This window comes from Microplitis mediator, chromosome 10 (assembly GCF_029852145.1).
Source record: "Microplitis mediator isolate UGA2020A chromosome 10, iyMicMedi2.1, whole genome shotgun sequence".
Taxonomy (NCBI): domain Eukaryota; kingdom Metazoa; phylum Arthropoda; class Insecta; order Hymenoptera; family Braconidae; genus Microplitis; species Microplitis mediator.
The window spans coordinates 15,972,376-15,991,652 of NC_079978.1; the positions used below are offsets into that span (position 1 = coordinate 15,972,376).

At 27.8% G+C, this 19,277-nt stretch overlaps 1 protein-coding gene and 1 long non-coding RNA gene across 2 annotated transcripts in view; both read right to left on the reverse strand.

The window, feature by feature from the left end:
• Nucleotides 1-3,765: 3,765 nt before the first annotated feature.
• Nucleotides 3,766-4,688, reverse strand: LOC130676564 (uncharacterized). The gene is made up of 3 exons (XR_008991436.1): nucleotides 4,531-4,688; nucleotides 4,317-4,456; nucleotides 3,766-4,232 (listed from the first exon to the last, which is right to left on the reverse strand). It is a non-coding gene; the product is annotated as an uncharacterized LOC130676564 (long non-coding RNA).
• A 55-nt stretch (nucleotides 4,689-4,743) lies between these two features.
• The window catches only part of LOC130676371 (CCR4-NOT transcription complex subunit 6-like), a 20,684-nt gene continuing 6,150 nt past the window's right edge, over nucleotides 4,744-19,277 (reverse strand). The window contains exons 2-5 of the mRNA XM_057482524.1: nucleotides 5,780-5,854; nucleotides 5,374-5,686; nucleotides 5,124-5,275; nucleotides 4,744-5,036 (exon numbers count right to left, since the gene is read on the reverse strand). Coding sequence (XP_057338507.1) covers nucleotides 4,744-5,036; nucleotides 5,124-5,275; nucleotides 5,374-5,686; nucleotides 5,780-5,854 — 833 coding nt within the window. The remainder of the gene's footprint in view (nucleotides 5,037-5,123; nucleotides 5,276-5,373; nucleotides 5,687-5,779; nucleotides 5,855-19,277) is intronic.

Below are 19,277 nucleotides of genomic sequence, written 5' to 3' on the forward strand. Positions count from 1 at the left end.
TTTGTACCTTATAAAAAAAAAAAATTTTTCAAGAAAAAAAAAATTTTTTTACTCAACATTTTGAGGTGGCCCACTCGTTTTTAAAGTAAATAATTGATCAAACGGGGTAGTCCCAACGAAAAAAATTACATGGTGTTCTACAATCTGTAGGGTGTCCTCTTGAAAGCTAATTGAAAGTCAGGAGTCGAAAAAATTTTTTTCTTATTATTTTTGTAATTTAACCCGTATGAAAAAACCATATACTGTCGATAATATATAAAAAAATATATGGTAAATAACTGAACATATATGGCGGCAAAATTATTAATATTGATTAATATATGATTTATCACATATAATAATTTATACGTTTAATATTATAATAATCCATATTATTTATAATATATGTGATTATATACATGTGATATTGTATCAAAAATGATATATCTGCTTTATATATTAATTTATAACGTAAAATATATGTTTCATCTTATAAATTAATTTATAATTTCAATATTATTATAATCCATATAATTTATAATATATGTAATTGTATACATATAATATTACATCTCAAATTATATTCTCGTTTTATATATAAACTTATAATTTCAATATTATAATAATTTCGATATTATTATACATAAATAATTTAAAAAATACACTCATACCAAAAATTAAAGGAACAAAAAAATTTTAGAAATTTTTTAGCAATTTTTGAAAGACTGTAACTTCATGAAAAATAATCGTATCGAGATTTTAAAAAAAGTATTTTATAGCTTGAAATCTCTAGTTTTATATTTGTGCAAATATATACAAACATATATCTATATAAATATATATTTACATACATTTATACAAATATATGTGAACATATATTTATAGAATTATATATTTACATGTATAAATATTATACGTCAGTCATATAATTAAATCATATATCCTATCATATAACTTAAAGTATAGTATAAAATATTATAAGCAATATTTATAAGTTAGCGTGTAAAAAAAATATATTACCGATATATATGTTGCAAATTATAAAATCATATAATATTTCGGCAAAATTTTGTATATGGCTCCATATATGACTTCTTATAATTCCATATAATTTGTCATATATTTCGAATTATACTAAAGCTCATATTTGCTTTTTCATACGGGAAGTAAAAAATTCAAAAATGAAAAGCATTTTCTTTTGAATTAAAATGAAAGTGAAGTAAAAAAAAATCACATTCGACAATTATTAGATGTTTTCCACGATTTTGGACAAAAAAAAATTTTTTTCGTTGGAACTACCCCGTTGAATCAATTATTTATTTAAAAAACGAGTGGGCCACCTCAAAATGTTAAGTAAAAAAATTTTTTGTTTCTTGAAAATTTTTTTTTTTTATAAGGTACAAATTCTACCCCCATGCTAAGAAAAATAAAAAAAAAGTTTTTTTTCAACCCACCCTAATAAGTATACATATTGTTGTGGTAACGATCTACGATTTGCTATACTTAAGATCGTACGAGGAACAATATTTTTTTCTCCGTGTATCGTAAACGCAGAGTAATATACCGGTGAAAGTGAATAAAAATTCGCATCGCGAAAGAAAATAAAGTTGATAAAAGTTAACAGTGTTATTGGTTGTGAGTGAACAGCTCCGAGTTCAGTTATAGTTTTGAGTGTAATTATATCGAGTTTACTATTATTATAATAATAAAAAGCAATACATGTGTAAAATTAGAAATATCATCCTTTGAAGAGTACCATCTCTATTTTCTTCAAGGAAAATAAAGGAATATTATCGTTACAAATAATAAAAATTATAAAACAAACTAGTGTATTTTGAAAAAGTGAATAAATGATTAAAAACAAAAATATATTCCTTTAGAAAGAATCTTCTCCATTTTCTATAAAGAAAAATAAAGGAATTTTATTTTCGAATCAGTGATTAAGTATTTAAAAAAAAAATAAAGTAAACATAAAAAGGTGACAAAAGCTATTGTGTTTTTATTAATTAAAATAAGTTAGAATAAAGTACCACCCAACCCTCGCTCGAAGATTACTTTCGCACGAGATAAACAGCAGCCAATCCAAGGGTCCACAGCTGCAACAAACCAGCCGTTCGGGAGTTATTTCGATTTAAACATTTAAATTGTTATTAACAATTGTTTGCACCACTTTTGAACAAAATGGTCCCGATTTTCGTGATCCTTGGCCTAAAATACGTAAGAAGCAGTTGGATTTACCCGGTGCAAACAAAATGTATACAGGCTCTTCTCTTCAGCCGAAGGACTATATATACACAATTAAATATTTATAGGTTTCATATCAATGAAGCCTGATCAGATCTTATCATACATAGACTTATATATAACTACATATAAGTTTATATCAGTCATGTCTGATCAGATCTAATTATATAGAGACTCATATAGGGGAGGGTGGGGCAGAGCGGCCCCCCTGAAATTTTGACCAAAAAAAAAATTTTTTTTTTTTCGACTAATTACTATAATTCCGATATGTTTGCGCATTTTTATCCCTGCGCATGACATTTGGGGCAAAATGGACAAGCCCAAAATTTTGAAAAAGTGATTTTTTCATATTATTATCGTCAAATTAAAAAAAAATTATTATAATATTCCACATTTCTAGCCCTACGCATAACACCTGGGGCAAAATGGACCAGCCGAAACTTCCGGAAAAATTATTTTGTCATATTTTTCGGCCGTTTCTCTATGTAAGAGGCAAATTTGGTCACTAAAAATTTATAAAAATTAAATTTATTTTTTTAGTTGATAAATTTTTGAAATAAAGTAAAACTATCGAATCGATTTTTTTTTTTTTTATTAAATAACAATTAGTAATTATGGTAATCGAGAGTGAACGATTTATTATACTTTAAAAAATTTTTTTCGAGTAATATAAAACCAAAAATAGTTGTCAAGAGAAAAAAATACATTCTTAATGATGAAAACAATTTAAAAAAAAAAAAAACGAAAAAAAAAAATTTTTTATCACTTTTTGGAGGGGGGCCGCTCTGCCCCACATAAATAAATTTTTATTTTTCAGAATTTTGGTAAAATGTCCATAAATTTGTTCGAAATAGGACAAAAGTAAAGTGATCTTATGGTTGAAAGCTACAAAAAATAATAATTGGCTAAGGGGGGCCGCTCTGCCCCACCCTCCCCTACTCATATATAATCAGATAAAATCATTTTTTATCGGGATTGGAATCATTTCTATGCTACATTGGAATTATTATAACTTCGATGAAGCTGCTTCCAATTAAAGGTAGTAAGGTTAATATTAAAATAAGGTTTTATAATAAAAAAATTAGGTTATTTACTTAATAATAAATAAATTTTTTATTGATTTAAAAAATTTTTAAATAAAACAATAAATATTAACATTAACATATTTTAACATGAATTAGTTTTATTAGAAAAATATAATAATTGAATTATTTATTGAAAATACACTTCATTAATATTTTATTGTAAATAAAATTATGAATTATGAATTATTAATGCAGAGAAAGTTAAAAATAATCTAAATTAAAAATATTAAATCCAGCGCTTTGGAATATAAATTTTTCCGTCTGCAGCAGTGACGATACATGTGGTAGAATAACATTTTAAATCAGAATACAATAGACAATGATACTTTTCAAATAATACTTAAGTTTCGTATGATTGATAATGTTCATTAAAATAAGATTCATTGATATTAGTAGTAATTAAGATTAATATATGTACAAATTATATTGGACGTATACACTTTATAGCAGCGCTTCATACTCAAACTGCATCCACGATATACAGCATGGGACTCAGTACCATTCTAGCATGGCTTTGATTACTATGCTACAAAGTAATATTTACCAGTAGCATGATTATTATGTAGCATAGTAAATATTAACAGAAGAATGGTAATCATTCCCATACTACATAGTATCGATTCCTATGCTTTGAATAATAGGACGAGTTGCCATGTAGAATGGTAATTATTACCATTTTCTTCTCTCCGTGCAGGAGTTGAATATTTCTCTTCTAGAGTGTGTTTCTGAACACGCCTGTAGTGGTACTTTGGAAGAAATTTTAGTACGCGTCTTTATTCTAGGCGAATAAATTTGTCTCTCAGTGTATTAGGACCGATGTACAGCCGACGAAAAAGAGTAAGATGTAGTACCTTTTACAGCCACGTAATCGATAACTGACTCTTCAAGTTACCATCTTGAAATGTACCACCAGAGGAAAGTGATCTGGAATAAAAATTATAAATTATCAGAAAATGATTAATATAGGAAAATGATATTATGTTGAACAAAAAAAATTATTCAACTTACCCGATGGAATGTGCCGATTAGGGCAGCCCACTATCATGTTATCTTGGAACCACTGATCATGTATAGGACCATAGAATCCTATTGGTCTCATATTAGATGTTCCATAAAAAACAAAATCGATCATCGCCCTGAAGTCATACCTGAAAAAAAAACAAACCATTATTTTATTTATTTAAAATAATTAACATAGTGATAATTTTATTGATTTACTCACGTATAATTTGTATACGGCATATATTCTTCAGGACAGGCCGATGAAAGATTCAGCGAATGGTGAACTACTTCGGCAGACTCCGGATTTCCAAAAATTGTATTAACGGCTTTTTTGTAATCCAAATTTCGAAAATCCGGATGATCTATAGCGAGCTGACCTTGTGTTAAAAATTCATACACACCTGAAAAAAGCAAAAGCGTAAATATTAATAATTCAGGACACCCTAGTAATTAATATTAAATTCTTAATATTTTTGAAACTGAACTTACCAGAATCTGTTTTGGAGTTGAAATCTCCACAGAGCAATAGCTTGATGTCAGAAGAAGCGAATGTCTTATTATCTGCCTGTTCGGATACAGAACTCACTGTTTCCAACATTCTTTCTATTTCTCTGGCGAGCATCATTGCCTGCAAAACTTTGACGTCGCAAAACTCCGGATTCCAGTGCAAATGTGTATTTGCCACCAAGATTAGCTGCTCCACATCTGATGATTTTTTTGGAAGACCTAAAGAGTAAATTAGAGTTTTATTAAGTTATAATAATAGCAAATTAATTGTAAATGCTACGAATTTTCAAAATCAAAAAAACTTACCGTCTTGCCATGCTGCGGCTGTGGTTTTCAGTACGGCAAACAGCCCAATGTTGTCACGAGTCATCACCCGATTGAGCATGTCTTTACAACCTGCGTTGTTCTTGATAGCCAATTGGTTGAACTCGATCAACTGTTGGGATACCAGCGTAAACCTGAAAAAAAAAAAAAACATAAATGATTAATGGATATAACTATAAGCCAACACAACATTATTAATTGTTTAAATTAAAATTATAAATTAAAAACATACTTTTCGGTCTTCCAAAAAATCGCGCAACCGTCTACAAGCCGCCGTTTGGTATCTGACATTGTTCTTGCCCGAGATTTTGGGGCAAAAATGCCAATATACCCATTAATTTCCAGCTTCGGCGAAAAGAATCCAAGAAACGCCTCCAGCTCGACTTCCTGAAGGCAGATCACATCGCATTCATAGTCGTTAATTTCATTTATGATGCTCTGCCCACGGGTTTCCCAGTCGAGGTATTCTTTAGGGCAATACGGATACATTTTTGGTGCCGCGTATGAGCTACTAAGAACGTTGTAACTCATCACCGAAAGTGTACCTGAAAAAGATAGAAAAATTCATTATTTTTTTGTCATAATAGTTTATCATTTTGCTATTATAAAAAAATAATATTTTGTTCATTTTTACTTACACGATGGCCCCGATTCTTCCACGATTGGCATTGGATAGAACATCCATGGCCTCTTAGCAGGTGGAGAAGTATATTCTGAAAGTTAGTAAGAAAATATGAATAATGGTGCAAAATCATAATTTCGATAGGTATGAACCAATCAAAAAAAATTTTTTGTAAATTCTCAAGATATCCCAAACAAAAATTTGACCTAAATTCAGCGGTCGCTTTAACTTTTATAAAAAAATTAGATGTAAAATGAAATATCTCGGAAACTATTAAGAAACTATGAAGACGAATAAGTATTTTCGTGTTTAGAATTTAATAGAAAACAAAATGAGTATTGGCGGATATCTCTACGATGAATAGAGTTGCTGAGATGAAAATTATTGAAGCGAAAAAACGAAACAGCGCGTCATTTTGCACGCGTGAAAATAAATAAAGGCTGTAATCTAGCAACAAATCGATGATTAAATTTTTTTTCTTTCTGTAAGTAAGTCATACATTTATACCAGAAAAAAATTTTACTTTTTGAAAAAATTTTTTCAAATTTCAATTTAATAAAAAAAAAAAAAAAAAAATCGGTCTATCGGTTAACCCTGCGGGCCAGTCCCAAAACTCCCAGCTGTTTTCCAGCTCCTTGAGCACGGAATAGTTGTTGTGAATACATTTTCGAGCTCTTCGAGTTCGAAAATACTTATGTAAGCCGTTGTTTTCGAAAAAAATGTTTTTTACAATTTTTGTTCCAACGATATCTCTCAAACGAATTGACTGATTGAGACGGTTAAGGTGGCAATAAACACGGAAAAAAGAGCAGTTGAAAAATTACAGTTTCGTATAGTAGTAAAGCGCTCCGAGTCCGAAACTGTAAAAATTACATTTTTTATCAGTAAATTTTACAGAAATAACAAATATTACAGTTTCAAACTCGATATTGTCGATTTAAACTGTAAAATTTGCTGCTTAAAATTGTATTCATTTTATTACTATGACAAATTTCTAAAATTACAGTTCAAGCTTTAATGTTTAAAGATTTTTGCCCCGAAAGCCTTTTTTACTGTAGAAACTGTAATTTTTCAACTGCTCTTTTTTCCGTGAACGCGTTTTATTGAGTTCTAAAGCTGATTAAATTTTTGAATCAATCTATCGAGCACATTCCAAGTTATCCAAAATAACCATTTTTAAAAACATTTTATTTTTGGAATATCTCCAAACACACCCGACCGATCAAGCTCTAATTTTTACAGCTTGTAGAAATCAACAAGCTGCGTCAAATGCCACCTTGACAATTAAAATCGGTTCATCCGTTTAAAAATTACAGATATTTACATACGTACATACACACATACCTACATTCGGACATCATCTTGAAATTAGTCAGAATAGCTTTTAGAACCTCAAAACGTCAACATCTGATAAAAATTCGATTTTCGAAAATCGGACCGAAACCGATAACTTCCTGAATTTATGAAAATTGTCAATTTTCTTAGCGGGAAGTTAAAAAATCACTTTTTGACAGAGAAATAGTTAGAAAAATGGGAAAATAATTAAATTACGATATGGATAATTTTTTTGAACATTTACCGAAACAATTATGGGTAATGACAGTTAAAAAAAATTTTTAGTTTCGAAATTTTGTGAAATTCATAAACAAGATGAAAAAAAAAACAAAATTTTTTTTGATACCACAGAAATTCTTCTCACGAAATTCTGAATCGAATGGTATATATATTCTCTTAACATGAATTAGTGAAAATAAGTGAATATTCAATAATTCCAAGTGCAAACCGAACCACTAATTTCAAAAAGTAGTTCGGTTGGCACTCAGAATTAGTGAAAATTCACTTATTCCACTTATTCATGTTTAGAGAGTGTTCAAGACCTGCGAATATTTTGATTAAGGGCTCATTCGATTCGAAATGGCATATATAAAAAATGTTACAGTGAAAATTTGGGGCCGGCAAAAATTATAAAAGTTATAAACGATTTAGTAAAAAAAAAAGTCATTTGATTTTTTGCAAATACATATTTCAAAAAGTAATTTATTCATATAAGTGCTTTTTTCATAATTCATTGAATAATTGAGTTAGTGATTTGTTCAAAAGTTCAATATGTTTATTGATTAGTGGAGAATAAAAATGACTTGAAGTGTTTTGATTGTATCCCCAATAGTTTATAAGATATTTGAACTGAAAAGTCCAAGTAAGATTTATTTCTAAGGATTCATATAAATAATAGTAGAAAAATTGATAAACAATTGAGTTATTGCTTTGGTTAAAAGCTCAATTTGTTCATTGATTAACCCTTTAACGGCGAAGTCGGACAAAATCATACCCGCGGCGCCAAAGTGGGGATAGCCTACAGCGTGCGCTCACAGTCCCCACTACCTCAGTTTACGAGACTTAGGCTCGGTCATTACCGAAATTCACTCATGTAGTGGGTTCCTTTAGTGCCCTTTCAATTGTTGTTCTCATGTTTTCAATGATTTTATTTTTTTAATTATTTTCAATATTATAAATTATAGAAAACAAATTATTGATAGTTTTAAAAAAAAATTTAATTCAATTTTTTTTTTTTTTAATTATGAATTTCTCATCATTTTTTTTCTTTTCAAATTTTTATCTTTAATCATCAGGGCCTCATCATACGTACGGCACTGCTCGCCAGAGCTCACGGATACACACTAACGCAGATACGCGCCGCCCGCTTGACAGGCCGCAAAGTGGGGGAAACGCCCAGAAGCATTAAAGGGTTAACGGAGAATGAGAAAGACTTGAAGCAGTGTTCTAGCCGTATCTTCAATGGTTTATAAGTTATTTTAATAACAATGAAGAAAAACAGAAAGGTAACGACAAGTCCAAGTGTACAATAATTGTTAAAATTATATAAAAAATAGAAAAAATGTTTTCTTATAAAAAAAACACATGGTTGTTTTTAGTATTTAATAAAAATGTAGCGTAAGAATTCATTTGTTTATAACAAATTATTTGTTTAATAAGCAAATGAAAAATTATTATTTGTTTCATAATAGAATATAACATGATAAATTATATGATGTGAATAAAAAAAACAGTTCCTTAATATTAGGCAACAAAAAAAAATTGTTAATAAGCACGCGCTTATTCCCAAAAAAAAAATTTTTTTAAATCTTATTAAGAATGCATTTGTTCATAACAATTATTTAAACAATGCAAGTAAAAATTTTCTTAAATTTAATGTTATGTAGTTTAAGCAATAAAAAAAAAAAAAAATAATCAACAAAATAAAAAAAAAAAATTTCTCGATTGCTTTATTAATGTTTTTCATTTTTCAATGCCTTAGATTGTTAATAAAAAAGTGAAAATCAAATTTTTTAATTTTTCCAACGATGATCTTTTCTAAGCCCTTTCAAGAATAGCTCCAAGAAGTGAAAAAAATCCTGTGTTTTCAGTTTAGAAATAATCAGGGTTTTTATGTGAATTTTCAACAAGTAAAAATTAACTAATTAACAAAAGCATAGTTCATTAAAAAATTGGGGTAAAAATTTTTTTTCGGCGGATTATTATTTATTTCTGTTTAGAAAAGACCATTTTTTTTTCATTCGTTGATATTTAAATTTAATCGGTTAAAATAATATTTTTTGATTATTCTATTGATTCGATCGACGGGCGTGCACGCGCCACTATACCCGTTTTTTGTCTCATTTTCACGGTTAAATTAAAAAAAGTTTGGTAAATCCAAAAATGCACGAATCTTAATGCTCATTTGCAAAACGAAAAATGTACGATAATAGTTTCAAGGACAATTTTTTTTTCCTTTCTATTACACTAGAAATTCAAATTTCGCTCTGAAAATAGTCAGATGTATTTTTTTGCGCAGGTGCGACTGGTGTGACGGAAGTATATGTAAAAAAACATATATAGATATACAAAATTAGTTAAGTTGTTTTTATTAATTATAATTAAATCGGGCCGAATTTGAATTCTTCTTCGGCCCTAAAATAATCTTTTAAAAGAGAAGTGATTCAAATAATGGTTTTTTTCTTGAGTTTTTGTGTTTACGAGTTACGGGCACATTTTCTACTGCTTGGGAAATTTTTTTTTACATTTTGATGTTTTTTCAGTTATTTAATACATCAAATTGGTCTATATAAGTAATAAAATTAATCCTTATTAAATTCTTTATCCAATGATGTGTAACTTGGTTAAGCTCCGTGGACTAACAAGAGTGGAACAGTAAAAACAGTAGCGAAAAAAAGGCAAATTTTTCGATCGTAAAGCGCTCTCTAATGCTTCGCATTATGAGTCGTGCAATATAAATATTATCGGTACAGTTCGGGGAGGCAGGACTTTTTTTTAGGATATTTCCTGCTCTTTAAGGTTTTTTTCAGATTTTTGATAACTCAAATAGTTTTTGAAATATTTGCAAAAAACCAAACCAAATTGTTTTTTTTTTTTTACTAAATTGTTAATAACTTTTACTTGTTGACTAAGCTATAAAGGAACAGAAAAATTTTAGAAATTTTTTTGTAATTTTTGAAAGGCTGAATCTTCGTGAAAAATTATCGCATCGAAATTTAAAAATTTTTTTGAAGCTACGGCTATTATGGTGTTAAAATGAAGTAACACCGGTGTAGGAGGCGTAATTCGGTAATGTTAAAATACTGGTGTAAAAGCGGGGTAAACTGCGACCGCTCAGAGTATTAAATCTGAAAAGCTTATAAAACGCAAAAAATATCTTCACACACACACACCTACTCAAACACGCGAGCGTACACGTGCGTATGAACACATACGCACACACTCAAACTTACGAGCGAACACACGCACATACACACACGTGCACATGAAGCGCACTCACACACATGCATACGCACGCACACTATTTTTAACTGTAGTGATCGAGTAAGTAGAAAATATTCCCAAACTAAATCGGAAAAATAACTTTTTGTGTGAAGAGATTTCTTCAAAAAGTTAATGTCATGGATTTTTCAAAAATTTGTCAACTAGTTTTTTATAAACAATAGTGTTAATTTTATGCAAAAAGTTTACGATACGATAAGTAATTCTTTTGAATCATAAAATTTGCAACCGTTTGATTTTTACATCTTTAAGACGGTTTTTTAAAAATTTGTTAACTAATTTTTTATCAATAATGACATTAACTTTTAAAAAAAAGTCTTTCATACGATAGATTACTTTTTCAAATCATGAAATTAGCAATCGTTTGATTCCTACATCTTAAAGATGGTTTTTATTTTAATTTGTTAACTAATTTTATATAAACAATGACGTTAACTTATCTAAAAAGGTTCTCTGCACGATAAGTTCTTTTTCGAAACATAAAATTTTCAATTGTTTGATACTTTAATTGTAGGAACGATTTTTTAAATTTATTAACTGATTTTGTATAAACAATGGCGTTAACTTTTTGAAAAATATTTTTTACGCAACAAGATATTTTTTTGATTTAAAAAATTTGTAATTGTGCAAAAAATTTGAAAAAAATATGATATTATTTCACTAGAGGTGTATATTTTTAAATAAATAATAGGTGCTGGGTGGACATGAATTTAAACTCAAAGGTGATTATACCGTTCAATAGAATCATTAATTTAATATAAAAATTTCTAAACACATACCTGTACTTTGTAGTTGTTTATTGCAGTAACTTTTTTTGATGTTTTCTGCGATGAGCTGATCGTATGTTTTCATAGAAGGATTCATTTTTTCACACTATTTTTGCACCACAACTTTACTCACTGATGTCACAAAATCAAATAAAATATCTGATGCTGTTGAAAATATTTTAGGGTTTTCTATCCCCACTTTTGAATGAGAAACTCATTATGGAGTAGGCAAAATTATTGGATAGTAAATAACCGAATGCATTCAATTATAATGACAAAATTTTATTATAGACAACACATTGTTTTGAAAGACTCTGGTGCTCATAAATTAAAAATATTAGTTATAATTACCTCATAGATTTAAATGAGTATTTGGATAAAAGTTCAATAGTATATCGTACTTAAGTATTATTTATTTTTGTCCTTTTACCTAAATTTGTAAATTTAATCCGGAGGGTAAATGAATGTTCGAGCCCGATGAACAGTAGTCTCTATTGTCCCTTTAGTAAGCTGATACCTGAAGTAATGTTCTTACAGTCGATGATTTAAATGTAAGTATTTAAAATGCAATTAAACTCAAAAGTTTTATGACGATACTACCTTTAGAACTTCTTAGTATAATTATTGGTGTATATATTAGAAATAAAGATCTGTGCTCGATTCTTTTAACACAGATTTCCGTTAAAATACCTTATAATGCAAATTTGTGATGCGCAAGAAATAAGAAAAATCCATGAATTTTCTAAATTTTTACATGCTTTTCATTATAATTATGTGAATGTGGGCAAAGTGGGACATAAAAAAAAATTATTTTTTCATAAAAATTTTTATTGTTATTTTTAGAACATACGTTTAGAAATTCAAATTGTTGAGCGGAATTCGAAAAAAGTATCAAACCATAAACTCTTATTATTAAGAACGAAAATCATGGTCGTTATGTCAAAGAAAACAAGAAAGCTCACAGTTACACTTTTTAATAATAATGCCAGGATTTTACTCAATATTGGGCTGAAAGTATATTTCGAATTTACTACTGAAAATTACAACTAACGAAATTCTCATTCGAAACTGTTACCTTTATAGAATTAAAAAAAAATTTTTTTATGCAAGGCAGTATCCGGCTATGTGAAACTGGTTCTTTTTGTTTTTTTTTTTCTTTATTATGAGATTATTCTACACCGTAAATAAAAATTTGAAAATTTCAATAAAAAAGAAATTGCATTTTCATAACTAGATATTTGAATTTTATTTGCAATTGAAAAAGTTTGAAATTTCATGTACGTAATTTTATGAAAATTATTATCAAGCTAGGCATTTAAAATTAAGAAAAAAAAACGAATTTTAATAAACGTATTTAAATGTATACTTTAGCCCACAGAAATTAGTCAGTTTTACCCAGTTTGGCGGTGCCAACTGGAAATTGATCGAAAAATTATAATTTTTTAAAATTTCGATACCAAGTAGGATAATACGAAATTCTAACAAGTATCTACCCGTGTAAAAAAAATTCGTTCCAAAAAGATTCCAAAAAAGTTCCGCATGTGGAAGTTCCAAACATGAGACAGAGTAGAACTTCGAATGGAACTTTTTTGGAACGTTAGTAATTTTGATAGTAAAAAAAAAGTTTTTATAAGCAAATTTAGAGTCAGAAAAGGACGTTTTTGGAACTTTTTTGGAATTTTATATAGACATTCCAAAAAAGTTCCAGAATAACCACTTTTGACTTTTTTATGGATTAAAAAAGGCATTCCAAAACATTCCAAAATCACTACTTTTGCATCTCATGAAGACTACAGACGTTCCAGAAACATGCCAAAATAGTTCGAAAATCACTACTTTTGAATTTTTCATAAAACCAAAAAAAAACGTCCATAAAAAATTCCAAAAAAGTTCCAAGAACGTCCTTTTTTTACTCTAAATTTGCTCAAAAAAACTTTTTTTTTACCATCAAAATTACTAACGTTCCAAAAAAGTTCCATTCGAAGTTCTAATCTGTCTCAGGTTTAGAAGTTTCACATGCGGAACTTTTTTGGAATCTTTTTGGAACAAATTTTTTTTACACGGGTAATGGCGGTCTCAATTTGTTTATAAATAATAGGCAAACAAAAAAAACGTAAATTAAAAATTAAATATCTCTGAAACTATCAATCTAGCGGGTTAAGTTTTCACATAAAATTTGTAGAGCTTAATAAAATCTACAATTTTGCTTTTGGGTAAATCCCCGTCAGGCTGATAGTTTATTAGTTATTAACAATCGAAGTTTTATAAACAAATTGAGCTAGCAAGCTGAAAAATCAACCGATTTCATTTTTTCTTTTTTCCACATATTTCTGGTAATAAAAGGAACATTTTTAACATTTTTCAAAATTTTTATTTCAAAAATTTGATTTTTAAAAATCAAAAAACCGCTTTTTCTTTGGAAGCCAATATCTCCGAAACTAAATTTACTGCAGCACTTGCACCTATTCTAAAAAATCTAGAATTTAATTGCGAAAAACTCGGCTATTTTGAAAAAAATTAATTTTTGATTGGGGTCAAATAATAGCGAGTTGAATGCGAGCGGATTTTCGATAAAGCGAGCGCGTTCGCTACCCGGACTGATGGTAGAGGGGGAACTCAACAGTAGTGCTCAACTGATATTTATTTACAAATAAACCGATAATAAGGTTAGAACAGTTGTACCGTGCTTGGGGAGCCAATATCAGTTGAGCACTACTACTACTAATTTTAAAAATATAATATAAAAAAAAAATATAGTTGATATTTTATTTTTCAAATTATGAAAATGATTATAACTCGGAAACTATGGACTTTAGCGACTTGACTCATACGACTTTTCCGAAGGGAATAAAATTTCCTATAAAATTTCTATCAACACTTTGATGTACTTTTCATTGGTTTATGTTCTGCAAGCCAATAAACGTCAATTTCATAGGAAAAATGAGTTCTACAACGGACACAAGTGAAACAGCTGGAATTACAGCTAAGTAACTATATGGGCACTTTTGAAGAGCACCAAATGCCCTATAATTTGTGACCAAAACCGCCTTGATATCATGAAATGCACCTGAGTATTAGAAAGTTAAAAAAAAAGTAATTTAATTTACGTGTATTTTAAATGGGAAATCTTTGAAATCAAATGGCAAGTACTTAGCATTGGAATTAAGAGCTCATATTTGGTGAGAATTTTTTTTTTTTCGATGTAGATTGATATTTTGCTTGAGGACTTAAAATAAAAAAACTTTTGCGGAAATGAATCACCCTAATATATATATAAATATATTAGGGTGAGCCAAAAAAACCAACCTATCGAATTTACGTCTTAAGAAGGACCTACATATCGAGAAAAAAAATTCTCCCAGTAGGAAATATTTTTAGCTCAATTTTAAAAAGTGTCGGTAACCATCTGAAATTTCCCACTTGAATGACATGCAAAAAAAATTTTTTTTATTAAAAATATTATAACTTTTGAACCGTGTGAGATAAAAATTCGGCTATAGAATATTCTTGTATGGCATTAAATATCTTAAACAAAAGTCCTGGGAGTCGAATTTGTAAACTTGATATTTCGTATACTAACAGGCCATCAAAGTCTAGAGTAAACAGAATCATACAAATTTTGGGCTTCATTATTAAAAATATCAATACTACGAGAAAATTTGTTCTCCATGTAGTGCAATGAAATCACCAACAACATCCACGTTGTAACAAATAATATTTTGTTATCGATCACAAGAAAAGAGAAGTATTTGGAAAATCCAAATAAAGCCTTAAATTTGTATGATTCTGTTTACTCTAGACTTGGATAGCCTGTTAGTATACGAATTATCAAGTTTACAAATTCGACTCCCAGGACTTTCTTTTAAGAAATGTAATCCCCCACAAGAATATTCTAGACCCGAATTTTTGTCTCACATGGTTCAAAAGTTATAATTTTTTTAATAAAAAAACATTTTTTTGCATGTTATTTAAATGGGAAATTTAAAAGGGTTAAAGACCCTTTTTAAAATTGAGCTAAAAATATTTCCTATATTTATAAAAATATCAAACAGATGATGATGATGAGGAACTGAATGAGTTGGAGGTAGGAGAAGCCAGAGGAAGATAGTTGATTTTTCTCAGAATGCATAGTCAAAGAAAGTTTCAGTTACTTAGATGCACCATCAGAAGAAAAGAAGAAGGAGAACAAAAACAGACCAAAAATTATTAAAAATAAATTTGTAAATAGTCTTAATAAGTAATAGTAAGGACAAAACTAGATTAAAAGTCACGTACTAATTAAATGTAAAAATAAAATTTAATTAAAACAATTTAAAATTTTTAGTTGATTTGAAAAAAGATCAAATTTTTCGACCTGGGAAATACACCGTTTATTGATGATTTACAAGATTAATAATTCAAATAAATGTACACACAAAACAGTCAAGAATTTTTTCTTAATGTATTTTGTCGTTTACATAGATAATTGCTAACTACAAACTTCGTACAATACTCTGTTTTGTTTTTTATAATAATCAATTTATATTATTGAATATTTAGATGTTCTAATGTATTGTATATTTACAACTTTCAATAAGGTAAAAATAAGAAATTTGTTTTGTTTCAAACCCGGAAAGAATAATTAGACCTTATCAGATCTGTACAGGCACGATTCCCTCAGACTTATAATTGACAAAATAAATGACAGGGTGAATTCAGGTCTGATCAGACATGAACAGGCATGGGTTTTCAGACCTGATCAGGTCTAATTATGGCTGGTCATTTTGTATGTCCGACGAGATCTGATAATTTTTCCCCGGGTTATAAACAACTGTTATACAAGCATTGCTTATTATTCCTAGTTGAGAATATGATTATTTCACGTAAAATTTAATAAATAATTCGTATGTAAAGAGAGCAGATCGTGTTTTAAAAGGTTTTATATTAGATATCAAATATTTTATTTTACTTACCAAGCAAAATATTGTTGTAAATTTCTCTAAATTTTTAATTTTAATTCTACGTACTATCTCAATGTTTTATAAGTTTTTCTATTAAAAAGCATAAGAAATCCGATAATGTGTTTCAATTCTCTAAGTTGCATTTTAAGTTATTGGGGAGCTGTTTTGGGCGTTTTCTGGGAAATGAAATGTTCTAGGCAAAAAGCAAATAGAAATTTCGTTAAAATTGAATTCTCTACACAAAAAGTCTCATAAGTTAAGCTATTATAGTTTTACGTTTACGAGATATAGAAATTTTATTGATTTTATAAATAAAAAATTTGTCAGAACCATATCAAATTTGAATTTATTTGTTATTATTAATGAATTCAAACTAATGAAAAATAGTATTTAAGATAAAATGAAAGATGTTCAATACGTTTCTGAAAAAGTTTTTTATAAATGTTCTATTTATGAAATTAATGAAATTTTTATATCTTGTGAACATAAAACTTTAAAAAGTAGACCATTAAGTCTTTTTTTTGTAAAGAATTCAAATTTCAACAAAATACCTTAGACAATGCCTAAATTAGTGACCAGATAACTTAAAATTGAGCTGGACGTTAGAGAATTGAAAAATAATCATCACTTTTCCTATGCGTATTAAATGAAATATTTTAGAAAGTACTAAGAAATAAAATCAAAGGCTCAAAATTGGAAAGAATTTTTAATTTATTGACGCATACAAAAATAATTTGCTTAATAAGTGAAACAAAAAATTTGTACCGGTAATAAATCACCCTTATATACAAATTAACATAAATGTTTTTGTTCTGAAAAATGTAGAAATTATAACATTAAGTTGATGAATAATTAAAAAAAAATTAAGGATTCACAAAGAACTCATACATATTTATTAAAAACTGAGCTTATACTTCAATCAATAGGTCTCCTTGCTAATAAAATTTTCAATTATCTCACTAATAAGTTCAAAGTAGAATATTACCGACAAAACAAAAGATATGTGGTAGTTAAAAACCTAAAATATGCTGAACTATAGCAACGAACTATTTTTAAAATCATGTATTATTTTATTAAATGTAAGCTTTACACGATGTATAATGAAACTAATAAATTAAGTTATGACTACTTAATTCATTTGAATTAATAAATAAGTAAAATAAAATAAGAAATCGTCGAAGCATGAAAATGATATCTGAAATAACATATTTAACTCAGGTAACGCTTGGCTCACGTTAATTCAGTACATCTTGATCAACATAACTTAGATATTTACGATTTATAAATACGAAATTTTTTTGATTTTCATAATCTATTTTTAAGTTTACTATTGATAATTATTGAATAAAAATGAAGTTTTTATAATTATTTATAATGATTCATTATAATAATATAAATTGTTCGTATATTTATTCTATTGTGGTTAGAAAACAAATTAATTAAATTATCAAGCTATTGTATATGTAGAAATATCAATTAAATAATTTTTTTTGTCTAAATAGATTCATCCAAATAATTAATGTGAATGTTTTTTTATTGTTTTGCGAAAAAAAAACTGGATAGAGCCACTATTAAAAAAAAAAAAAAAAAAAAGTCGTTCTATCTAACTGAAAATTTTATAAGAATGAAACGAATGATTATTTTAAAGATTAAGGCAACAGAAATATAAGCTAATAAACAAAGAATGTTATTAAAATAAATCTAAAGATGCTTCTTTCTATGGATACATATGATTTACTCAAAACCGATTAATTTTAATTTTAAACTAGTTTAGAATTTCAATTCATATAAAAGACTGAATAAAAAAATTTCAAGTCATTTGATGTTTTTAGTTAATATATATCGTTAAATAAATAAATAAATAAAAAAACATTAAAAGATTGAAACGAAGTGATGGAAAAAAATTCAATTAACGCTATGACCGTTGTGAAAAAAAAAAAAGTCAACAGTTGGTTTATAATAAACACACTATATATTTTAATACGATTCTATTGAAATCTTTTATTAATTAAAGTAATGTTTACCATAAGTAAAATTATTTACTTATATAAATAAAAAATTGATATAAAAGTTGAAAATGGCTTATTAGAAAGTTATATAATTTTTAATTTGTTTTTGGATATTTAGCTGTAGAAACTAAAAAATATTTTACTATAATCTACTATAGTTTAATAATTTTTGATAATATAAGAGTACATACTGTAAGTATAAAAAAATTTAGAATAAACGTTACTTATATTTTTTTCATTTTTAAGTAAATATAGTAAAAATAATTATATATTAATGAAACACATAAAATATAATACATATACATACTTTTTTATTAAAATGTCAAATAATTAAAACAAAAAAATTATTTATTTCCTTAATTTAAAAAAAAAAAATTAATAATAAATTGCTAGTGATATAAATAGAAAAAATTATTTTTCAAGTATTAACAGGTAACTTAGATGCAGGGAGACATCGTAGTATCCGCCGTGACTGAGGCAGCCGTTGGTTAGTTGAAAAACACGATAGTTTTTCACGCCGGCTCGTACTAGTATGAAGGAGTAGTCAGTTGAAGCGGCTCGAGTAAGAGCTGAAAAATACTGGCTACGGCAAGTTGTCTATACTATTAACGTAACACTACCACGGGTCGATGTCTATGACTGAATGACTCTTTATGTGGTAAATCGCTACGGCGTTTATATAATATTATGTATAACTTTAAAGAAGTATACAAATATGAAACTGAGTATTGACTTACTTGTTTCCGAGCAAGAATAAAATATCACGTGTACGTGTATAAAAACCAAGTCGCTTTGATAAAAATATCTAGCGAGAGTAATATTTACAAAAATGAGAGGATGGTTGAAAATCAAAGTTATTATTCAATTTTGTGAATAAATAATGTAGATTCAAAGTGTTGTGAAAAGCAAATGCTTACAAACAGCACCGCTTTAACAACTGATATTCTTTTTTAAAGACTATC